General features: G+C 42.9%; 1 protein-coding gene and 1 pseudogene across 4 annotated transcripts in view; one reads left to right on the top strand and one right to left on the bottom strand.

Moving 5' to 3' along the window:
• Positions 1-2,161: 2,161 nt before the first annotated feature.
• The window catches only part of ASPH (aspartate beta-hydroxylase), a 190,949-nt gene continuing 168,090 nt past the window's right edge, over positions 2,162-25,020 (top strand). For 2 of the 4 annotated variants that reach the window (XM_036263701.1, XM_036263699.1), the window contains exon 1: positions 2,162-2,246. In XM_036263701.1, the coding sequence (XP_036119594.1) occupies positions 2,207-2,246 (40 nt within the window). In that variant the 5' untranslated portion in view covers positions 2,162-2,206. Of the gene's footprint in view, positions 2,247-23,601; positions 23,683-25,020 lie in introns of those variants that run through there. The other 2 variants (XM_036263702.1, XM_036263700.1) reach the window with 1 other exon arrangement.
• On the bottom strand, positions 11,516-15,515 carry LOC118631829 (annotated as a pseudogene).

Raw genomic sequence — 25,020 nt, 5'->3', positions numbered from 1 at the left:
TTCCACTATAAGAACTGTGCACTGTTTTGTGTTCAGCAGAACAGCAGTGTGTCCACCCAGCCAGATCATAGGAAACCGAGTGCTAAAAAATGTTCTAAGGGAGTTTTTGAACCCTTTAAAAAAAGACCAAACTTATTAACCTGTACTGGGCTTAGGAAGTAAAAGGAAAGATCTATATTTTAGTCTTGGTTTAAAGTCATGTATCTCTGAGAGATTACTTGAAAATAGAGGTGTTCATTTTCCGCTGATTACTAGTAGAGTAACTTCGATGAATGTGTAGGTGGCTATCTTTCCTACTTTTAGTTAGTGTGGGAGATTTAACCTCTGAGCTTTCTAGTCCTAATAGAGTAAACCTTTTTTCTTTAGAGAGTGTTGACCTGGATTCACATCTAAGAACCCTGTGGCAGGTCATTAAAAATTTTCTAATCTCGGTCTCTTCAAACAGAATTAGTGTTCTCTACTTTCCTTTCCAAGTTATGATAGCCCTAACATCAATTTTATATACCTTCCTATTTTTTTTTTTTTATCCTCACCTGAGGACATTTTTCCATTTTTTGTACAGATAGAGTGGGAGGGAGAGAGAGAGAGAGAGAAACATCGACGTGAAAGGGACACATCGAGTGGCTGCCACCCGCACGACCAACCAGGGCCGGGGACAAACTGCAACCGAAGTACGTGCCCTTAGCGGGAACCGAACCTGGGTCTCTCCATACCGCAGGCCGATGCTCTAACCGCTGAGCCAAACCGGCCAGGGCTATACCTTCCTATTTTTAGATGTTTTCATTAAGGTATTTCTAATCTAAGAGTGGGCACAACACTTTGGAGCACATAAGGATAATAGAGGTAAGAAGGCCATTCATTACCTACTTGAAATTTTTAGATGATTGTCATAAAAAAAGTCATTTTTTGTTACATTCTGTAGTATCATGTTTTAAGTAGAATGAATGTTCCAAGCTCATTTTTATACAGTGGCTTTGGGTACCACCTGACACATTTCTGTCTCTGGGGGTATAGAAGTATCCCATTTGCCCATCAACCTTCAAGTTGCTGATTTACCCTCTAATCCCTCCAAAGTCTCTAACATTATTTCATTTTACTAGCGTTCAGATACATTTTAGTCTTTTGATGCTCTTCCAGCACACAGTTTTAAAAAATCATGAAAATATGCAACTTAGTTTGTGTCTTGGATACTTCTGCATCTCCTAAGTGGTTTGACTTCATTCTGTACAAGATATATATATATATATATATTTAAATTTAACTTCCCTTAAATAAAACCTGTGTGTACATAGAGCTTGTTTACAATATACTCTTATCTCTGGGGAAAGCCTCAGCCATCTGTTGGGAGACGTGGGGGTGCCTGGATTCCTCATATGTTTCAGTTGCTGTTGCCCAGTATCCATTCCGCATTGTACACATGGGTGTCATCTGTCTGGGGGGACATAAATCTGGGGTTTGGTCTTATAGTTCTGGCCATTTCTATTAGAGAACTAGAGATTAGGTTGTTCATTTCTTCCTTCTGTGCCTCTGAGAGGGATATATTCTGGAGCTCAGCGCTTTACCTTCTAACTTTTCTCTGTGGGTCAAGATGGTACTTCCTTGTAAGTCATTATTATTTTTTAAATTTTACTTACTTTATTTTTCTGAAATGAGAGTGCTTCAGGCATTTGGTCTACATTTAATATTTGTTTTTCAAGGATGTATCTTAGTTACCTTTGGCTGATATGGCTATCTTTTATTTATTTATTTTTATCAATCCTCACCAGAGGATATTTTTCTGTTGATTTTTGATAGAGTGGAAGGGAGGGAGAAAGAGAGAAAGAAACATCATCAACGTGAGAGAGACAGATCAACTGATCAGGGTTGGGGATTGAACCTGCAATCCAGGTAAGTGCCCTTGACTGGGGGTTGAACCCGTGACCCTTTGGTCCATGGGCCAGCACTTTAACTACTGAGCCAAACCTGCCAGGGTGATATAGCAAATCACTGAAAGTAATTTAGTTCTGGTCAGATTGATGACCTCTGAGGACAGATCTGCTGTAGATAACCTGTTAGACTCAAATGAAATTTTGAGCTCACTTGGTGAATAAATCTTTTATAAAATAGTTATATAAGATCTTTCAAAGGATCTGGGCTGTTCCTTGGCCCTCTGTGAGTTCCAGATGACTTGCCTGGTCTGGCCGCAGTATGACTGTCATCATCTGTCATGAATGCTCTCTGCTCTGATTCAGGGCAGTGGGGAAGGGGTAGGTAGAGCAGAGTGGAAGCCACTGTAGCTGGACTTGGAGAAATGCCAACACTTCCCTCCCTCTTATTTGCCTACAGATTCAACCCCGTGACTCATTCTGTGTGCAAACTAGCATGCATCAGTCTTACTTTTCAAGTGAGAGAATACTGTTTGATAAAACAATTATTCCGTGGCTAGTATTGTATAACTGCCTTTCCTCATATTGTATGTAAGTCAGGCACCGTTTTCTGCCATTCCATATGCAGGCTCACTGCTATTTTGTGCCATCTGTCCCTGGCTTCCCTTTCTTATTTATTATACTGCTGATATGCACAATTTCCCTCTATCTTTCACACCTTGTTTTTAACTTGAATTTTCCTGAAATGGTATACATACTGGAAAGCCTTTTTTTTTTTTTTTTAATACTGTGTTTTTATTTATTTTATTATTATTTTTTCTTTATTGACTTTTAGAGAGAGAGGGAGAAGAGAGAGGGAGAGGTAGAAACATCGATCAGAGCCCTGGCCAGTTTGCCTTAGCAGTTAGAGCGTCGGCCTGCAGATCAGAGAGTTCTAGGTTCGGTTCCCACTAGGGGCACGTATCTCGGTTGCAGTTTGTCCCCGGCCCTAGTTTCGGTCATGTGTGTGGCCACCAGTTGATGTGTCGTCTCTCTCACATTGATGTTTCTCTCCCTCCTGCACTATCTGAAGATAAATGCAAAAAAAATGTCCTTGGGTGAGGATTTAAAAAAAACCCCAAAAAACATCAATCAGAGAGAACATTGATTGGCTGCCTCCATCATGCCCCCCACTGGGGATTGGGCCCACAACCTGGACATGTGCTCTGATCCGAAGTGGAACTGGCGACCTCTTGGTGCATGGGTCTATGCTCAACCACTGAGCCACACCAGCCGGGCAGCCTTTTTCGTCTTAAATTCACATGCAAATTTTATTTAGGAGTTGTTACCCCCCCCCCACATAAAAGTAAAAATCTGTGTTGTAAATGTTTTGTGAAAGAATATCTAATGTTAATTTCACTTTTTCATTTTTTGAATCAAATGAATTTGAATGAAATATTTGTCACTTACGGAGTTTTATGAACTATTTAATGCTTTTTGGCAGTTAGCCATCTCTCTGACATGTAGAATGCAAGTATTTCTATATGCTTCTCTTTAAAACTCTATTTGAAATATTACATACTTATCAGCTAGAAATAGGTATAAATGTAATGTGGTGAATACCCATATCCACCATGCAGGTGAAGAAATAAAATGTTACCAAATTCTTGGTTTCTTCTTTCTTGGGTTATTCCTTTCCAGCCACTCTTACATGCCTTGTGATAATCATTCTCATACATTTCTTTATAATACATAACATACAGAAACATAAATATTGTATAACATTATGCTGCAGATTGAATTTTATTTTTTAAAAAATTTTTAGTTTTTTATCCTTACCTGAGGACATTTTTCCATATTATGTTCAGATAGAGTGGGAGGGGGAGAGAGAGAAAGAAACAGAGAAACATCGACGTGAAAGGGACACATTGAGTGGTTGCCGTCCGCATGACCCAACCTGGGCCGGGGACAAACTGCATCCAAGGTATGTACGTGCCCTTAGCGGGAACCGAACCAAGGTCTCTCTGGACTGCAGGTCGACACTCTAACCGCTGAGCCAAACCGGCCAGGGCTATGCTGCACGTTTTATATTTTCTATTCATTCATGTAAAATCTATCCATTGTTAAAAGTAATCTATATGAAAACTGCTTAGGGAATATCCCTATGTATAGAAACATGTGGATACTTGTTTATCACATGATGACAGTCCTATGAATAGGCTCACTCTTGGCCTACTAGTTTGAGTCCACTTGTTTGAATTCTACCAAACTCTGGCTCTCCATTGTCATACAGGGTGGGAAGAAGCAGGTTTACAGCTGTGAGTACGTGAAACAGTTTATTCTTGTTATTGTTTATTAGTGATTGTGTTGTGCAAACCTACTGTGGCCCACCCCTGTGTAGGTAGGTCTGCGCTGCAGGGACATGCATAGTTTGCTCAGACATCCGTTGTCAGAAACCGCCTGGCTTATTTTGTGCTTTTTTGTTTTGCAAACTGCTGCCCTGAACCCTCTTGTACCTGCCGCACCTCCTGTGGTGTTTCTAGAGCATAACTTAGGATTGCAATTGTTGGGTCACAGCAAATACACAAACTGAGCTTGACTAGACATTGCCCCCCCTTTTTCACCCCATAGTGGTTCTGTCACTTTTCACTCCCACTCACAGTGAATGAACTCAGGCTGCCACAGCCTCACCACGTGGCAGTGGAATTTACTGTTCGCCGGTGAGGGGGGGTGAGGCAGTCCCTGTTGTTTAAACTTGCATTTTGCTGATCACCCTTGGCTTACAAGTGAGACCAGTTATTCCTGTTTCCTTTCTGTGAATTGCCTCTTCATATAGTGTACTTATTTTTCTGTTTCTGTTTGTATTTTTAGTTTTGATTTGTAGGATTTCCTTTTATATCCTGAACCTTTTGAGTGTTTATGTGGTCATTTCTCCCTGTCTGATTATTCAGATTGTCTTATTCTGTGGTATATTTTACTGAACAAAAATTTTTAGATTTTTAATATATAAATATATTTTACACTCCCTCCAACAATGTGTGGTAAGTTGTTTTACCTGCATACCAGCATCTGGTGTTTCCAGTCTTCTTTCTTTCTTTCTTTCTTTCTTTATTTTTAAATTTTCCACCACCACCATCCCCCCACCCCCATCTCCAGTCTTCTTAATTTTAGCCATTTTGGTATGTGTTTTGTGGTTTCTCACTGTAGTTTAAAACCACAACTATGTTGTCATGTACTTTTTCTTGTCCTTATTGGCCATACACATTATCTTCCTTTGTGAAGTTTCTCTTTAGCTCTTTCAGTCCTTTTTATTGCTTTTTGTTTTTGAACTATAATTTTTATATATTCTGGATAGAAGCTCTTTTCAGATAAATATTATAAATATGTTTCCCAACCAATAATTAACCTTTTCATTTTCTTAATAGTCTTTTTTGAAGTGCAGATATTTTTAATGTTGATTTTTATTTAATTTAATTAATTTATTTATTTTTTATTTTACGATCTTTGCTTTCTGTACCTTGTCTTGGAAACTTTTTTCCTATTCCCAACTTACAAAGCTATTTTATATTTTGCTCTAGAAATTTTATAGTTTTAGTTTTATATTTAGATCTATGGTTCATCTCATCATTGGAATGTTTTTGGTGCCGTCAAAAAGCAAATGATAATATAATATATGATATGATATGATATATGTAGTCTTATAATAAGTTTATTTCCAGGCTCTCTATTGTTTTTATTTTGTGGAGGGGAACACACAGGTGTCTATTTGTCCATATGTCTTTACCACACATTGTTGATTTCTCTAGCTATATAGTCAGTCTTAAATTCAGTTGTATAAATCCTCCAACTTTGTGGTTTCTTTTAGGATAGCTCTGGATATTCTAGGTCCTTTGTGTACTCATATAAATTTTAGAATCAGTTAATATCCACTCAGTAGAGTATGCTAGGGTTTATGATTAGAGTTCGTTGAATGTATAGACCAAGTTTGGGTGATGTTGAGTCTTCTTATCCATGGCAGTGTTGTAGCTCTTTAATTAGGCCTGTAATTTCCTTTCGCCTTGTGTAGTTTTTGCTTTTAAGATCTTACATATTTTTTGTTAAATATTTTTCTAAATTATACTTTTTAAGCTGTTGTTTGTGACATTTACCAAAATTATTTTCCATTATTTTCTGCTTGTATATGCACACAAAACTCATACTTTTACCTTATATTATATTACCTTTCATAATGCATATATTAATTCTAGTAGTTAAGAAAACAGATTCCTTGGGATTTTCTATGTAAATATCATGTCACCTACCAATAGAGAGAGTCTTACTTTGTTTCCAGTCTCTATACCTTTTATTTCTTTTTTTTGCCTTACTGTGCAAATCTAGGACCACCGGTACCGTTGTTGAATAGAAATGGTGAGAGGAAGCATTCTTGCGTTGTTCCTGATTTTAGTGACAAAGTGTTTGTCATTTTACCATTGAATATAATGTGAAATTCTAGGTGTTATTTGGATGCTTTTTAATGGATTGGGGGAATTCCTTTCTATTTTTAAGTTGGGAATTTTGTCAAATGTTTTTTTCTCTAATCAATATGATCATGGTGCTTTTCATCCTTATTTTACTAATGTGGTAAATTATATTTATTGATACTGTGAATGTTAAATCCTTGCATTCCTGAAATAAGCTTCATTTGGTCATGATGAATTATTTTTTTTATAGTGCTTCATTTAATAATATTTTTTCAACAGTTTTGCATTTATATTCATGAGGGATGTGGCTCCATAATTTCCTTTCTCTCTTCCTCCCCTTCTCCTCCTTCTCTTCCTCCATTCTTCCCTCGCTCCCCTTCTTCCCCTTGTAGGAATTATGATTAGTGCTCAGTTTTCTCTGCATGTGTAGATTATAATTTATAATAGCAGACCTTCTCATTTAAAACCACTCTTAGGTTTCTGGGGAAAATCCTACCATGTGATATTACAAATTTCTGAGTATTACTGGATTTGTTTTGTTGATATAGTCATAAGTAAAATAGACCTGTAGTTTTCTTTGCTGTTTTGTTATCAAGGTTATTTTAGCCACATAAATGAATTTAGGAAGATTTTCTTATTTTCTGTGTTTTGGAGTAGTCTCAGAGGATTGTTTACTTGGCAGAACTCCCTTGAACCTTGTTGTCATTTACCCACCGTTAAAGGGGATGGGTTGGGAGGAGAGGAAACCGCTTTACCATTTAAATGTTATATGGCCATTTAACGTTTCTGTTTCTTCTTGAATCAGGTTGACTAAGTTACATTTTTGTTTCTTTTGAGGCACATTACATTGATTTAAAAACTATATTATTTGTTTCTGTCTTTGAATTTTCAAACTTACTGGGGAAAGTTATTTATGGTTTTAGCTGTACTTCTTGTAAACAGCATATAGCTATTGTATGCCTGCTATTACCATGCAATAAAATAAAATTATTTTTAAAAAATCATTAAATATTAAGCTTCTTTACATCATAGCTGGTTTTTAGACACGAATGTTTTCAGAATTTATTAAAGTGAAAAGTCTTTATGGAATGGACTGGACATTCTAATACCTGTGAGAATGCAAACCGTTTACTACTAGTAATTTGGTTGGAGTGCCTTGGTTTGGTGTCCACTTTCTTAAATCGTTATGACTAGCACTGGGTACATGAGTTCAAAGTTGAACTTACTCTTCACAAACAAAACACAATGCTTGTTTTCTGGAACTGTCAGATTTATTTGATTATTTTAGGGTTTTAGCCACCCAGTCTTTTTAGATATAATTAGTAAATAAATACACCTGTCAGGCTAGGGTGCCTGACATAGATCTAAGACACAGTTACTGATGGGCTCTGGCTCATATGACAGGTCCTAGTAGATTTAAGTGCCAAACACAGCCCGGTGTTTCAGATTATAGAGGAAGGACATTTTTTAAGGTGAAATTAATGTATACAGTGGTGCAAAGCTGATAAGCAACTTGCATTTATTTTATTTTATTTTTCTAGAGGTAGAACATTACATGTGTTACTAAGTCCCCAAGCCAGTTTTTAGAACTCTCTGTGGTCAGTGACTGAGGAACAGAGCCAGGCAGGTCCTTGCAGGCTTCCTTTGTTCGTAGCCGACGTTGCCCATGTCTTCTCCACCAGCTCTTTAAATCTTTACCTCCTTGAGCTCAGTGCCTTAACCACTTCCCGTTCAGCTTTAGCTGATGACTTCTGCCCCTCTGAGGAAAAAATCAGAGAACATCATTCAAGAACTGTTCATCTCTCGTGTGATGGATGGGGGTCGGCCTGGGGGTCGAAGGACATTGGGAGACACTGACATGAGGCTGATTACCCCCCTAGTGGGGAGACAGGATCTAGGACATAGAGTGGCAGCTAAAGCCAGTGCAGTTGAGAGTTTGGAGAGAAATTGCTCTAATGAGGACGTGAAAAGTTGACAGAAACTCATGAGGCACATCTTTAATGTGTAGATCAGTAAAGCCCCTTTCCACCCTTTAGCCTGAGGAGGCCCAGCAGTGAGTGAGTGGAGATGAGCCACTGCCACAGTTCGAACTGGAAATGTTGACGTTCACACCGATTGTGGACCTTTGGCTCTCCACCGACCTGAGCAAAACAAAGGCCGGGAAAGAAATCCTGGGCCTCTCGGGGGGATACCCAAAGTGAACATCACTTTCTCGTGGGCTGGGAGCCATCCTTAGGGCTCTTCTCCACCCCCCCACCTCTTTCTGTAGTGTTTCTCATTTTAATCCAGAACCAAACCAAAAGCATCGAAACCTCTTTTTACTCTACCCAGCCAAATATTACAGATGATGAATACAGGCTCATTTTCTTTTCTCCTTCACTTCAAGTGTTTCTGGCCAGTCAACAGAGACGACCTAAATCCCAAAACCACTGGACCCTTCTTGTTCCCTTACTGTATCTGCTCCCAAAGGATAGTGTCACACACTCTTCACAGCTGTCTCTTGATGGCCCCCTACTCCAGGCGCTCTTGAGCTGTAGACTTATGTAATAACAAGACAGAGCAGGAATATGGCCGCCCCCTACTGAGTGCCGCTGTGTGTCAGACATTGTGTGCTTCTTTATACTTGTGCATTTAATTCTCATAGTAATTCTCTAAATTCACTTTTTATACATGAATAAATGGAAATTTAATTTGTCAAAGCTTATGGATTTGGGAAAATTCAAAACAGTTTAGATCTCAGGTTTATTTTTTGACGGCTAGGTCTCAGTTTTGACTGTAGAGATACTTTACTTGAACATTTTAGATTCTCATTTGTTGCTAAGATTACTCATCACTGGCCCTGTTCCAGCCTTCTGTCATACTATCTTTATAAAGTGGAAATTAGATCATGTTCACTTCCTTATTTGAAAACCTTGAGTAGTTTCCCAAGTACTCAAGATAGAGTTTAAATTCCTCAGCATGATGTAGGAGGCCCTTCACGATCTTGTTCCTTTTACCTTCTCTAGCTATTCTCTGCCTCACGTTCTATTTATGCTGATTGAGCCATAGTAAATCACAATCTGTAGTCTGTATTTGCACATGCTGTTTCTTCTAGGACGGCTTCTCACTTTCTATTTCCCTGTGTGACTCTATGTATCCTTCCAGATTTAGCTCCTTGATCAGCTCTTCCCACAGACTGGTTTCTGCCTCTCGTCCTCAGTGTGGGCTTCTGTAGCACCCTCCACGTATCCCTGCTTTAACATCCTCATGCATTTACCGATTCCTTCTGCACGTGAAAGTGTGAAGCACCACTCCTGATATTAGGCAACAAAATATCATCAGACTCAACTGGAGTTGGGACAGTTACTCCTGTGTTCGATTTAGTGAGCACCATGTTTTGTTTTCTTTTTATCTCCAGTGCTTAAAGGATTGTCTGGACTTGGTAGGTACTCAGTGAATGTTGGAATGAACAAATGCAGGTAAAAAGTCTTCCCTCTAGTAGACCAAAAGGGCACTGAGGGTAGGGGCTGTGTTTTTTGTAATAAGTGCTCAAAAAGCATGTGCTGTATGGTGGATTTTTAGGTTTATATTAAGGACAAGAACACAGATCAGGAAGTCCTACTGGTGTCGGAGGTAAATAAACGAACAGTGAAGTTATTAGGAATGTGTGTACTTGAATGATGTGGAAAATTGTTTGACTAGAGCAAGCCCTTGGATGGGTACTGTTTAGGCACCGTGATGGTCGTTTCAACACAGTAGCTGTTGGCATTGCGCCTGCGGGAAGCTGTTCCTCAGGCCCTCATTCCTAGTTCATTCTGAATGGGAAGGAGTTTGGGCGGAAACAGACATTTTGTTCTGCATTTGGTGAAACTGGAAAACCTCTGCTTCCTTTGAAAGATTTTGATTTCCCTCTTATTTTAAAATATGGCTCAAAGATGGTTTATGTGAGTACTGTAATACCACTAAATTTTTCTTCCTTTTCTTGGTTTTGCCTTTTAAAATTTCTTTGTAAGACGACGAGTATTTCCATTTTGACTATAGACTAAGATTTGCCAACTTTGAAAAATATAAAACTGTGCACAGGGCTAACATTTATAAGAGTTTGGAACAGATTGCCCCTTAAAATACTGTATCTTTAAAATACGAGATCATGATTCTTCCCAAATGATTCTTTTTATCCATGTTGTCCTATATACCCTTTTACCCTAACATTAAGCAACGTGAAATTTTATTTTATTTTTATTTTTATTTGATTTTAATGTTAATTTGATTTCCTCCCCTATCTGACTATAAAGTAAGTGGCCTCCCGAGCTCACTACTATAGCACCGGGTAGGGATTTCAAGAGTATTTATTGAAAGAATGAATATTCAGGTATGTGGAAAAAAAATGGGGAAGCCATTTAAAATTTATCACCTTGTGATTTTCATTACTAGCTTATACAGCTGAAAGCACTGTGTTTTGCTGATCTGACTTACATGTTGACAAGAAATATTCTATTTAGGGCAATACTTCCATCCAGGATGGTATTAGAAGCATTTAACCACAGATTGGGAGGGGCCCTGCCGGCCAGGAGGACAGGGCCTGTAGCGCATGCCTGTGCTTCCTGCTTGAACTTGAGCTTCTCTGTAACTTGCACGCAGCTGTGTGACTTCAGCTATTTTAGCTAGTCAGATCTTTTGGGGGTCATGCTCCTAGGAGCCTTCAGCAGCAGACTAGGTTATTCCAGAACATAGCCAAGAGACCAGCACTTGAACCAGTGTCAGCGCAGGACTTTGGGGTGCTTGGTGACTTCTGTTCTGGGTGAACGCTCTGGGGAGAGAGGAGTGCATTCACTGAGGCTGGCGTGGAGGAGGGCTGTGGAGGGTGTTTGAGCAAAATGAGCCAGTGAGGGTCAGGGGACAGCTCTGAATGTGTGGGGACAATGGCCATCACTTTGGTTTAGAACTGGGATAGGATTGGGAGGAAAAGGACACAGAGTTGGGGTGTGGGGTGAGTTGATGAAACTGATGAGGTTCTGCCTGTACCTCTCTTGGCCATTCCTGTCTCTCACCCAGAACCGGCCCAACCTCCACCGCTGTGTGGTTTGGTTTTGTTTCTCAAATGCTTCACGTATGTTAGATTTGCTTTACCATTTAGGTCCCCCCCCCCCCGAATTTATTTATTTATTCATTCATTTATTTATTTATTTATTTATTTATTGCAATTTTATAACTTTATTTAACAATAAGCAGTCAGTTCTCATCCACATTAACTGTTTGTAGATTTTTGAAAGTGGTAACAGTTACATAGGTGACCAATGTATAGAGCGTGTTTGGTGAATCTTAATCCTCATTACGTTTTCTGGACGACCGCACCCGATACGGTAGGGCACCTTCCTTATTCCTTTGGCCCAGACAGCTTTGTTCAGCCTGGTGTCAATGCGTACATCTGGAGTCCCCTCTCCCTCATGGCAGATTCCCGGGTCTCCTTGCATGCTCGAGGGGCACGCTTCTCGCAGCCCACTTCATGGATGCGCTTGTGCATGTTGATGGTGTTCTCTCTGGTCACTACCTCGTTGATGGCCGAACGGCCCTTCTCCTCCTCCCCACCCTTCTTTGCGGGAGCCCTTATGGAGTTGGAAAGAGAGCGCAAGGTCTTGTGGGAGAGGGGAAACAGGGTTCTCTATGTACATTGTAGATTTTTGTGGGAACGCCAGTGAGGTTGATGAGGGCTTGCTGGGTTCCAGGCGCCGCACCCAGGGGAAGGGGAGACAGGGCTAAGTGCAGCCCCAGCCTCTGGGAAAGTCGCCGTCCTGTGGGTGTGCAGGAGCAGGGCGTAGGGAGAGAAGACTAACAGGGTGAGCTGAGCTCTTACAGTGACAGCGCCAGCTCCAGCTTTCTGGGCGCCTGGGGAAGTGTGAAAGTGGGGGGCGCTGGCAAGGGCCCTTGAGGGACAGGTCCATTCCTCTTAAGGGAGAGTTAGGTGGGCTCAGGGCAGCTGGAACTGGTGTCTCATACAGTACTAGGCTAATTCCAGAACTAAAAGTTATTTTTAAGAACTTAGAAATGCAGGTAATGTAAAAAACAAAAACTAATTATGCATTTAAGGAAGATTTCCAGACTAAGTGATCAGGATACAGTCTTGTAATTTTTCCTCACTTCAAGGTATGTAGAACCGTCTCTGAAAATCCCCCTGTGCCTAAGACGGCAAAACCCTGGTTATGGGATCTGGTTTGAGTCAGGTTGAGTGCCCAGCTGTGCCGCAGAGTGCCGATTCAATGGTGTGAGGTCGACTGCAGGGGAGACCTACCCAGGTAATGCCTGTTAAGTGTGTGTGGCACAGGGCTCTGAGGGAAAAGTAGTGCCAGGAGGGAAAAACCCAACATGCAAAAGAATGGCCTGGCTGGGAAGGTCAACTTGAACAGGGTTAGCACTTTGCAAAAGGGACTCACTGTTGAGGATAAGCTGGGAGAGGCTTGAAGTAGGTGTTTTTTCAGAGGCCTGGTATTTTGGTTGGTTTGGGTTTTTTTAATTGCTTGCCATCTCGGAGGAAGTTGCCTGCATGATGTGGCTGACACTGAATCTTGTTCAGTGTTCGTGCTATCAGAGACCACAGTGAGGGAGGAGGAAATCCCTCTCTGTCGGTCTGGCTGCACCTGAATTGTGGTCTCAGTTGTGGGGGCTGTGAGTTAGGGCAACAGGGGTGGAGTGTGCTCGGTAAACGAGCTTTTGGATGAGGCCCTTGGGTTGTGGGTGTGTTAACCATGATGTGAGGGAGTCTCGAAAATGCCGGGGATGGCGGGCCTGGACTGGAGAGCTCTCGGGGACATGACCTTCTCCAAGGGTTGGAATGACTTCCAGGTAGTAGAGGAGTTAGGTTTGTTCTCCCAGGAATATATGAGGTGAAAATCAGGGCATCCGTGGAAAATGTTCAGCAAGCAGATGGAAATGCGTGAGCATGACTTGCAGGAAGGAGGAGACAGTTTTCCTTGTGGTTTTTAATAAGTTTGAACCAGAGACTGACTTGGTGTTCTTTTCATTACTGCTGGGTTTAGGACTTGATTCTTGACTTCTGTTACCTTCTTTTAAAAAGCCAGTTGAATTTTGTTTATATTTTTCCAGTTTTTGGTTTTGAGACTTTTAGACCTGCGAACAGCAAATAGATTTGCACAGTAGAGACTAGCGTCTGCTGTCCACCTGGTGTGACTTTCCAAAGATTTCATGAGGTGATGGGGTGAAAATCATAGGAAAAAGAACTTTGTTTATCTCTCTCATTACAATAGTCCAGTCACTTAACCGTGTGAGTCATGAAAAGCTGGGGGGAAACATACAAATACAAGCACAAGTAAACTATTTTTTGAAAGAAGTCAAGGGCTATTGGGTAGCAGAGGAATTACATTCCATCCAGTTGAATTTGAGGGGAAAATAACTGGCTTAGAAAATTTTTGTGAGTCTTTATAGCTAATTCTTAAAATGTTTTTTTTCCCTCTTGGTTTTATTCTCTGTGATACCTGTGCTAATAACATTTATTTAATTGACACGCGGCCTTTGATCTGCACAGGGTTTGAGACAGTCACAGCTTCTGTTAGTGGTAGTGCGTCACGGGTCAGGACTGTGTGTAGCTGCTGAAACAGACGTCACATTTCAGAATGGAAAGCATGGAAACCCTGCGAAGGTCTAAGTACTGTTTTCCAATTTGGTGATATACTTAAAAGTATATGAAATTAATATATAGACATCATCAAAATTAAAAACTTGTATCCATCAAAAGATGCTTTAAGAAAATGAATAGGAAGAAATTTGTAATACGTTTATCTGTTAAAGGACATTTCTCTAGGGAATACAAAGAACTCCCACAATTCAGTTAAAAAAGCAATAAAAAAATAGGTAAATGTGCAAAATATTTAAATAGACAATTCACAAAAGAAGATAAATAAATGGTCCCTAAGCACTTGAAAAAAGTGCTCACACTTTGGTCCTCAGAGGAAGGCAAATTGCGCTACAACTGCATACTCACCTGAGTGGCTACATCTAAAAAGATTGACACTAAGTGTTGGCAAGGTCATAGAACAGAATAACTCTGAGACATTCTTGGGTATATAAAATGGTAGAACCACTTTGGAAAAAGGTCTGGCTGTTTCATATAATCTTAAATGTACATGTGCCCAGTACCTAGAATTTCACCCCTACGTATTTACCCAAGAGAAATGCAAGCACACGTTTCTAATATTCCCATAATGCTCTTGTACAAGAATGTCCCTAGCAGGTTTATTTGCAGTGGTCTAAAATGGGAAAGAGTCCGGGTTTCTACTAATAGCAGAATGAATACACTGATATAATACTACGGTATATTCCTGCAATGGAATACTACGCAGCAACAGAAAAGAATGAGCTACAACTATTCTATATGGCTCACAGCAGCATACAGCTGAGGGAGAGAAGCCTTACACAAACAAGCCCATATTGTGTGATGCTACTTTTATGAAATTTCAAGAACAGGCAGAAATAACCTACAGTGGGGAAAAAAAGCAGAACAATGGGGCTGCCTCTGGGGCTGGGGCTGGTGTGGAATGTGACCGGGAGGGGCCATGAAAGAACTTAGGGGTGGTAGTGTTCTGTGTGTGGATAGGGATTTTAGTTGCATGGAGTATATTTTTGTGAAAACTCAGGAAAATATACACGTAAAATTAGAGCATTTTATTTTATGTAAACTTTACATAAAAACTGATAGAAAAATTGAATTGTAGTTTATGATATAGAAACTGAAGTACTTAGGGGAAATGAACTAATGCCCACACTTTGTTTTGAAATGCATTATACATATACAGTGGAGTAATGGATGGATAGAGAGGAATGAATAGGCAGGCCATAAGCAATATAGAAAATGTTAATGGTAGAAGCTAAGTGATAAGTATATGGGTATTCTCTGTAAAATTCCTTCAGCTATGTTGTGGGTTTAGAAATTTTTATAATAAAATATTGGGAAAATACTCAGTATTTGTTAAATCATGTGAAATAGGCATTTCTGTTGGCCAGGTGGTCAAATACTGATAATTTTTTTATGATCCAGCCTATTGTATGCAGTCCCATTTTGTAGCTGTTTTATTTAGCTAGTCTTTTTATTTATTTATTTATTTATTTTAATTTTTCATTAATTTATTTTTGTTACAGATGTTTCTCCTTTTTTCCCCCATTGACAACCTCCGCCCAACCCCCCCTTCACCCCGTACCTGGCTTTGTTGTCCGTGTCCATCGGTTTTAGCAGTCTTTTTTGTTTGTTTTCAGTGTTTTTCTGTATTGATTTTGAGAGGAACGGAGAGGGAGAGGGAGAGAGAGAAAGAAATATCGAGGAGAGAGAACATCAGTCAGCTGCCTCCTGCATGTCCCCTCTGGGGATTGGCCCACAATTTGAGCATGTGCCCTGACTGAAGTCGAACTGGTTGACCTCTTGGTGCATGGGTCGATGCTCAACCTCTGAGCCCCACTGGCCAGGCGTATTTAGCAGTCTTTATCTGCCAGGGTATTAACATGGAGCTTCATTTCCCTCCAGTCATTGTGCTTAGTTGGACTCGATCAGTCTTTGGGTGGCAGAGACTCTGGACCATCTCTGGGACAGGGTCCTTAACATCCTGGTCACTCTCCATTTCTAAAGGTCTGTCTGGTTTAACTCTGGGCCCATTGTCTTTGCAGAACTTCTGTCTCCCCTTAGAAGCGCGGTGTGAGGGCCTGCAGCGGGGAAAGGCTAGCAGGGCTCTCTCATGGTCTCTGTGGGGCCGTGTCCGCCGTGCCTCCTCCAGGCCCCAGCTTCTCGGGAGCGCCGGGGCAGGGAGAGGGAGAGAGGGCGAGAGGGCAAGGCCTCTGTCACCTCCAGGCCCCGTCAGAGTCTCCTCTGCTGGTTGATAACTGCCCGTGGTTGCCTGCCAGTGACACGTGCCCAGACGCTTCCTCCCTGAGTTCCCTGGAGGCCTGGTAAGGCGCTTCCCCATGGTTCCAACCCTCCTGAGCAACTGCGCCCTCTCTCGCTCCTGGGAGTCCCTTGCCTGGCAGTCTGCCCTCTTGAGTGAGATGCTGACAAGAGGGTACGAGCCCGAGCGCTCTGTCCACAGGAAGCTGACGTCTCGCGGGACTGTGTCTGCCTGGTAGCCCTTGCTCTGCAGCCATCCCTCCCCGTTCTCCTAGCTCCTGCTCAGCAGCAAGGGTGACCTTCAGTCTTCGGTTCCTGCAGAGATTGGAACCTAACGGCCTGACCCAAAGCCTTATCGTGAGTCACACTGTTAGACAGTCCAGTGGCCAAAGCTTCCAGACAGAACCGCTCCTACTATCAGACGGGCGTTCTAGGAACCTAGAGATCACCTCCGGAAAGGCAAGGGCGGAAGCCGCACTCGTCTGGGTAGTTATTCTTCACTACACGGTTTCAGTTGCAGCCATCCTTGCTTTTTACTTATTACTCTTGTTCAGCTTTATTATTAATAATTTATTTAGTAAAGGGTTGTTGGCTGCCCCAAAATGTACTGTACTGCATAATTGCATCAACCCTTTTTTGGGCCTGTAATTTTGTAAGACGTGTGTTTTGTAATTGACACCCGAATTTTCTGCGTATTCTGTACTAGCTCTCTTATGTTCCCCTTTTGCCTTTACACATTGTTGTAAATGCTGACTTCTTCTGCCCCAGAGAGTGGGAACTGGTGGGGGAGGAGGGCTGTGCATCTTTTGCTGCCTCAGTGGGTTAAGGTAAAAAAATCCTTCAGGGACACGGCTGCAACACAGTCGTGGTCGTACATACGGGCTTTGTGACCCGGTCTATTGCAGTGTGATTAGAGGTGAGTGAGGAGGGCGAGGCCTTTTGTCACTGATTTTAGCTTAGAAAAAATAACACTTTTGTTTTAACAACTTTTCACCACCTCACAAATTTTGAATGGACACCACTTTTCTTTATCCTTTTGCTACTCCCACTTGAGCAGAGACTGTCTGATTCTGAACACCGTACTGACAGCTGTTACCAATTGACACCTGAGGGATGGGCCAAGAAGCTGTTAGTCTTTGGAGACTAAGTCTTCTCTCTTTATTGAGTGCTCTATAGGGAGAAGTCATTAAGCTTAAAGAACTACCTCATGAGGCCTGGCTTGAGGAACTAGCTTTTGGGGTTAACTATCATTTTTCTTGTGTTTTAACATTTTTTTCTTGTTAATCATCACCCGAGGATATTTTTTGATTGATTGATTGATTGATTGATTGATTTTTTCTTAGATAGAGTCGAAGGGAGGGAAGGAGAGAAAGAAATATCGATGTGAGAGAGAAACATCGATTGGTTGTCTCCTGCACAACCCTGACCGGGGTTGGGGATTGAACCTGCAACCCAGGTACATGTTCTTGACTGAGAATCAAACCCTTGACCCTTTTGTCCTTGGGCTGATGCTCTAACTGCTGAGCCAAACTGTCCGAGGTGCGTTTTAGCATTTTACCAGGGGAGTTTTGGCGCATGATGGATTCACAGGTGGGGGTGAGGGACCTGTGTTCCGGACCCAGCTGTCCTCTGCAGTGAGTCACCAGTGATGCAGCCAGGTGCCAGGGCACCAAAGGATAAATTTTCCAAAAATTACCTGGAGGCTGACATAGATAGGTATTGCTAATATTACTTATACTGATGAAAATGGAAATGACTTCCTCAGTTTTGCTTTACTAACTTTAAAGACTCACGGCAGTCCCTGTCACTCCTGTAGCCGCTCCCTGTGCCGTGTCTGCGCAGGTCAGTCAAGAGAGCAGTGCTGGGGGTCTGGCTCTCGGGCTGGACCAGTGGGGTGGCAGCATCCTTCCTTCTTGGTCCTTCTCACGTTGCACCTAGGTGTCAGTCACCCAGGATTGATCCGTGGGGACTTCTGGGACACAGAGCAGTGAAAACTTGGCCATGGATCGATCTGGGTTCATAACCAGTGCTTGGGAACCACGGGGCTTCCTTCTTGACATTTCCTCTTGACTATTTGCAGGTGTTTTCCTGCTATGAATCAACTTGAGGATAATTCAAGTCATAGAGATGGGGACACCTGAAGTGACCTGGCGTTCCTTGGACTGAACTTTGCTCCCTTGCTTCTGGACGGTCAGCATTAAGGGGTTACTCATATAGTAGCAAGGGTCTGAGAAAGAATGTACTTATTTAACCAGTGTTTGGTGGGTTCCTACTAGATGCAAGACAGTGTGCAGTAATGGCCAAGGCAGGTCAGCCCCTGGCTTTAGGAAACTTGCATTCGGGAGGTGGAAAGAGATGAAAAACCGATTATTAATGTAGTAGCGCTATGAAGAAGTATATGCTACCATGAGAGCATAATAGAACATGCTCACAGGAGTGTGGGGTTTAAGCAGAGTGAGGAGGTAGCTGTGTGTGTGTGGTGGGGGGCTGGTGGTGGTGGAGAGCAACGTGTTGACATCCCAGGAAGAGGGAGTAGGCTGTGCAGAGAACCTGAGACAGGAGGGAGCATGGTGAAGTTATTTTTCATTGTTATTATTTATTTGTACCTGGAACACACACAGCCAGGGGAAATGACACAAAGCTAAGGCTGGAGTGGTCGGCTGGGTCACGTCAAGTAGAGTCTTATAGGCCACCGAGAAGATTTTTATTTTATCCTGAGAATAATGTAAAACCATTGAGATTTTTTTTTTTTTTTTGAAACAGGATAGTGATTTAATCAGATTTAAGAACTATTCTGACTGTTGTATGGAGCAGTAAAGGTGTGTTACGGTGTTAAAGTAGCCTGGGAGAGATGAGGGTAACTTGGGTTTGGAGGGTCGCAGTGGAGGTGGGATTTCCCATTTCTTCATGTCAGGGCACACACAGATGCTCTTTAAAGTGTCATCTGGTGTAAAGGGACAGAGGGAAGGGGTTTGAGCACAGCCAGCCCATTTGCAGCAGCCTGATGCAGAAAGTCCGATCTGAGCCGTGGGAGTTGGAGAAAGGACGGCGAGTCCCAGGTCTTTGGCTTAAGCAGCTGTCTTGATGGAAGAGATTCAGAAACTGGAGAGGAGAGGGGAAGGATCATGGGTTTATTTGTGTATAGGCTGAGTTAGGGGTTTCCTTAAGTCATGTGGGGTATTGAGTAGACAAATATGTAAGTTTGGCATTCGAAGGACATAAAGCTCCAAGCCGGGTGAGCCCTGCAGAAGGTGCCTGCCGTCAGCTAGGGAGATGGCATAGGGCCAGGGCTCATGGAATTTCCGTATTTCAGATGAGAGGGGAAAGGCCAGCACGGGAGTCTGGACATTAGAAGCCCAGAAGGGTGGAGGGCACACCGGATGATCCTGAAGTAATGAAAGTCGAGGGGAGAGAACGCTTTAGAGGGAGGGAGAATTCTGAGAGGGCAGGTCAGATGCGGACTGACATTTCCTGTGGGGTTTACGGCGTGGAAGTCCTCAGTGTGACATGCGAGCTGCCACTCCCCTGGAGCCAGGTGCCGAAGCCAGATTGCAGCCTGCAGGTTGTAAGGAGTGAATGGGCAGTTAGGAAATACAAGCAGTGAATTAACAGCTTCGTTGAGAACTTCATCTGTGATGGGAAGAAGACACACACAGCAGGGGTAGCCATGGGGTGGAGGGAAGATGCAGTGAAGGTGGTGGTTACAGGAGGGTGAGAAGATTGTCAGGAAGCTGAGGCAGGTGTGGATTCGTCCGGAGGACAGCAGAGAGCGAGTGCAGGTGATCACAGCCGCGTGTGGTTGGCAGTGCACAGCCAAGACGCTGCGGACGCTCTGTTTTCTCTGTGAAGTAAGAGGCTAGGACATTTTTTGAGTATGAGAAGATAGAATGATTTAACAGGAAAGAAGTTCAGAGTAGTCATTGTGGAGAGCAGGAAAGGGAGATTTCTGGGGCCATGTGGTAGGACTGACAGGTGGTCCTGAGGGCTGGTTGCGGTTGACTCCCCTGTTCCGGTGCCTGCCGCCTGGATGGTCCTGGAGAGGCTGAGTCAGCGTGATCGTCCGGAGGCAGTTACGGCACATCCACATCGATGCAGCGAAAGGACAGGGGTGGGGCTCGTGAGTCAGGCTGTGGCTTCAGTGACAGACTGTGGCCTCTCCAGCTGCGTGTCGACGTCACGTTCCTCACTGGGGGTGGTGTCAACATTGTTTTACTCAGTGTCTGCAGAGTTGCCCCTTGTTCCTTCTTAAAACTGGCTATTTAATGGTAGGTCTAGAATAGTGAAACTTGCTCGTGTGCTTTGGAGACTGTAGATGAAAGGTTTGCTGTTTATGTTTTAAGGAACTGTGTCTTGGGTGTCTCATGACACCCTGCAGTCCTATACGGACCCCACCAAGCCGAGCTTCCTTAGCAGAGGGCAGAATGCATTCGGAGGTTGAGCCAGGAGGAGAGCTGCAGAGGCGGTTCCGTAAGGACAGTGCAGGAAGGTGGCTTAGATGGGCGGGTGGCGTGCTCCGTGGTGAGGACGTGAGAGTGAGTGCTGGACGTAGAGTGGACGGGAACGAGGGTCGTGGGGGTGAAGTATGAAGGAAAGAGGGCCTGCCGACCACACAGACATTGAAATCACGTGGTCAGGGTTGGATTTGAGGTGAAGAAGACTGCTAAGGGGAGGGGCACTAGAGGTGGTGGGTGACAGGGATGAGGCAGGGTGGGGAGGTATAATTGGATGGCATGGACCTCAGAGGAGCAGGTTATTTTTATTTATTTATTTTTTTCCTTTTGTTAAGTGGTAAGGAAATGATGGTCTGGGAATTGGTAGAGGTAAGAGCTCCTGTCTCCTGCAGACCCTGGGAACGAGGGATGCTAGTCATGGTGCAAAGTTTCTCTTTACGTGTGGTCCCTAGACCGTGTCACATCACCTGGGAATGTACTAGAAGTGTGAATTCTCAAGCCTCACTCCAGACCTCCAGAATCAGAAACTCTGGGGCCAGGCCCAGCAATCTGTTTGACAGGTGCTCCAGGTGATGGTAAACCTGCTGTCAGGCGGATCGGTGAGGGAGGGCAGTAGGCGTGCTGGTCCCTGAGAGGTCTGGCGGATTTTCACCTGGTAGGTGTTGGAGGAAGGCAGAGCCCAGGACTCAGCAGACACAGGTCTTGGCTCTCCTGGTCTCCAGTGGCATCAGGCTGATCATAATGGCCTCAGAGCCTGCGTTAGAAGTTTGGTCTTTGCTTGGACCTAGGAGTGGCTACTAGTTCCCATAGCTTTAACAAAAAATAATTAAGTTTTCTTTGCTAGGGTTTTTAAAACATGATTTTCTCTATGCAAATTAATTAATTTTGAACTTTATAAACATTTCCCATCATACAAGATCACTTGCCATTATAAGAGATAATGACTGAGAGTTCAGAATTTCCTTTTCCTTAAGAAATGTTGTGATAGATTAAATGTCATTTCAGAGACATCCCAATCACCCTATCTAGAATAATAGGTATGCCCTTATTGTGAAACTGAGGAATGACGACATCTTATTGAAATAACTGTAAACTCTTGCGGAAGATGAAGGAAAAGGTTCACAATCGGATCTGTGAATACGTGTGATAAAGATTTGTCAGGGAACCCTGGTCGGTTTGGCTCAGCGGTTGGAGCGTCGGCCTGCGGACCAGAGAGTCCCGGGTTCGGTTCCCGCTAGGTGCATGTACCAGAAAAACAAAAAAGATTTGTCAGGGAGGAGTCATCGGAGCTGTGTTGAAGAAGTCTCCAGTGAGGCCTATCCAGATCGAAGAACTGTTTGATTCTTGTCTCTGGTCGGCATTTGGCCACAGACCCGTGTTTCCGAATGCAGCTGGCCTTGCGCAGGCCTGTCTGTGAAGGGAGAGGGGAAACCTAGCAGCCCCAGCAGTCTTGGTGGCGGGCTAGGCGCGTGGGAAGAGCTGAGAGCGGAGATGAGACCTGGGCACTGGTCCTGCTTGAGTCAACCCAAAGTGTTGCGTGGGTTCAGCAAGTGTGTGCGTGCCTAGCTGTGCCAACACGGGTTTTATGGGCAAGGAAATAGAGACCCAAAAGTCTGATGACTTTCCCCAAATCAAAGAAAATGAAGAAGCTGGGAGTTGAATCTGGGTCTCTTGAATCTGAAATAGGCCACCCGCCATGTGAGTGTAGTGGCTTAGTTTCCAGGGGTGACAAGGAAGGGTCTCCTGTCATCCTCACGCACTCTCCGAAAACCACAGAAAAGAAACATTTGTCTAATGAATTTGTAGGATGGTGGGTCATCTTAAGCCCCTGTCAAAAAATGATAGTTATCTTTCAGCATTGTGGCTAGCACTGACTTTAGTGGGACAGGCCTTTACGGAGAGGAATGGCTGGGGAGACAGCTAAGACACCCCTGTCTGTGGAGTGGCCCTGGGCCTTGTTCACCCATCCCGGCCCTGGGCCGTCACACGGGAGCTGGAGGTGCCACTCACTCCTCTTCAGAACATACACGTTTCATTTGCGTGTGAACATTCAGTTTAGCTGAAAAATACGAAAAACTGAGAGTTTGCTGCCTTGCTCTGGGTTCTGTCTGTGCTGAATTAATTTAGTGTACCCCTCAGAACTCTGACAAATTCTGTGAACTGCTCGTCTTAAGTCAGAGTAAATGGTACTAAAATTGGGCTGGTTTTAGTTCCCAGGAGGGAATATTTGGAGAATGGGGTTGGAGGAAAGTAGGACAAAATCAGAGCAGCTGTCATTGTCTGTCTAGGTCCTTCTATGAGACAGTCCTAGACCACGGCTCTCACTGCGGGGGAGGGTTCCTCCTTTCCCTGGCCACGCCCCCTGGCCCCCCTCCATTTTGCCCCTTCCCCTTCCCAGGCCGGCCTTCCCAGCTCCCTCCTTCCTTCTCTAGATTTTCTACTGTTGCTTCACTTTGGCTGCTGGAGGAATTAGTCTTGGGATGGCAGTGCCTGTGAATCGGAATTCCTGAGCATTAGTTTCCTTTCATTTAGGGTTCTGTTTCATTCAAACCAACTAAGTACTGGTCTTTTCATGTAGGTATCTGGTTGGATTCTGAAGGGCCAAATTGAGCTGTTTCTGGGCTTGGGGCCACATTTTCCAGCAAGACTTGTTTCAGTTTTGAATGATCTGGAACCTAGGCTGCAGCCATTGAAGACTGAGTCCAAGGAAGCCAGCTGGCAGCAGTCTGTTCGGGTTCACTGTTTCTAGCGAGCTTGACTTTTTAAAGGGTTGGGACAGGAAGATGGGACCGACCGAGAAAGGAATCCCATAAGTGGGAGAAAGGCTGTCGGGCCGTCAGGCGTGCGTTCCAGCCTGAGTGGTGAGCAGTATCTGGCTGCGAGGAAGAGGCCTCTAAAAATAACTGGTGAGCAGAGTTTGCAGTGAGGTCCGATTTCAGTCCCAGAGCCTTGCCCGCGGGGCTGGCCGTCCAGAGCGTGCGGGTGCCCGATAACCTGCGGGTGGGCTTTGATTCCTGTCTTCAGTATATACTACTCATGGATTGAAAAAGTCAGAATGGCTGAAGGTACAGGTACATTTTTATTGTTTGGGTTAAAAGTGGCTTGAGATCCCCTGGCAGCTTGCAGCTTGTTGTCAGCAGAATGCTGTTGGACAGTCCTGGCCACGGGCCGTGACTGCATCTTCTATGTTTTCTGTGTTCAGCTCCTGAACTTTTCACCGTTGTTTAATTTTTTATGGAATAAACTGTCTTTAGTCTGAATATGTTTTGGTGTCTTAACTTAGAATGTCTTTTAGTATGTTGTACTACCAGAGACCACATTTAGGAACTTCAGAAAAATGTACAGGCCATTTTTCTTAGTTTTATGAGTTAACTACAGTGAATTTTAAGAATAGTATGTAATGACTCATATAAATTTAAGGGATGAATACGTCTCATCTTGTATTATCGAGCATATTTTGTTGGCTCAAGCAGTCTTAGCTCTGTGGAAACTGACCTAATTTTTGTGAAGCAGAGGATAAATGCAAAGAAAAGACACTAGGATTTTATTTATTTTATTTTTAATTTAAGTCATTCATCTTCAGTGTTCTTTAATGATGTGTTGAACTTACGTTTTTGTATGTGTTTGTTTTGCTTTCCATTGTAAAATTGTTTTCCCATTTGGTTGAAAGCAAGTTACATTGGTTCATTTATTGAAAACTTATTTATGAAAAAAAAAAAAAGACATATTAAGACTGTTCCCAACTCTCAGCTGCCTAAGCAGCCACTGGACGGATTCTATTATTAGTGTAGAGAATATGAGTATCTCCACTTTGAACGCCGTTTTAGATAAATGGTTAGGGTGCGTCACTTGACTATTCTAATAAAGCGCCTCATGTAACCATGAAGAAGATTATGAGATATATAGCTGACATTTAATTCTTTTAGGAGACATTTTCTCTGTCTCCACATCTGACCCATTTTTAACAGCTCTTGGGTCCCAAAAGGTGGCATGTTGTAATGTGGAAAATGATCGGTTGAGTTGCTTGACGGTTTTTATGTGTGTGTGTGTTTTTTTAACTTTAAATATGTAGAGTTTATGAGAAAATGCAACATTGCCTACATAATGCTAGTAAACTTGTAAATGATTGGTTTGTAATTAGTAGTAGTCCAGATAAGTAATTGACCACTATTCATCTTCTATTTTCCTTTCCTCCAAATAAATAAAATGACCTGTTGTCCGTAACTCGCTCTTCATTTTGGAGAGAGACACTTATCACTGCTTACCATGGTGATTTTCTGTGTTTGGCTTGTGTGAGGACATTTTCTGATTTGGAGGTCATGCACTTTTGAAAAAAATGAATCACATAGTCCTTGCCATATTCTTAAGCCCCATTACTTATTTATTTATTTTTTACTAATCTC

The sequence above is a fragment of the Molossus molossus genome, unplaced genomic scaffold (assembly GCF_014108415.1).
Source record: "Molossus molossus isolate mMolMol1 unplaced genomic scaffold, mMolMol1.p scaffold_m16_p_16, whole genome shotgun sequence".
In the NCBI taxonomy this organism is placed as follows: Eukaryota; Metazoa; Chordata; class Mammalia; order Chiroptera; family Molossidae; genus Molossus; species Molossus molossus.
Note: the sequence above shows the minus strand (reverse complement) of the source record. Positions and strands in the feature narration are given on the sequence as shown.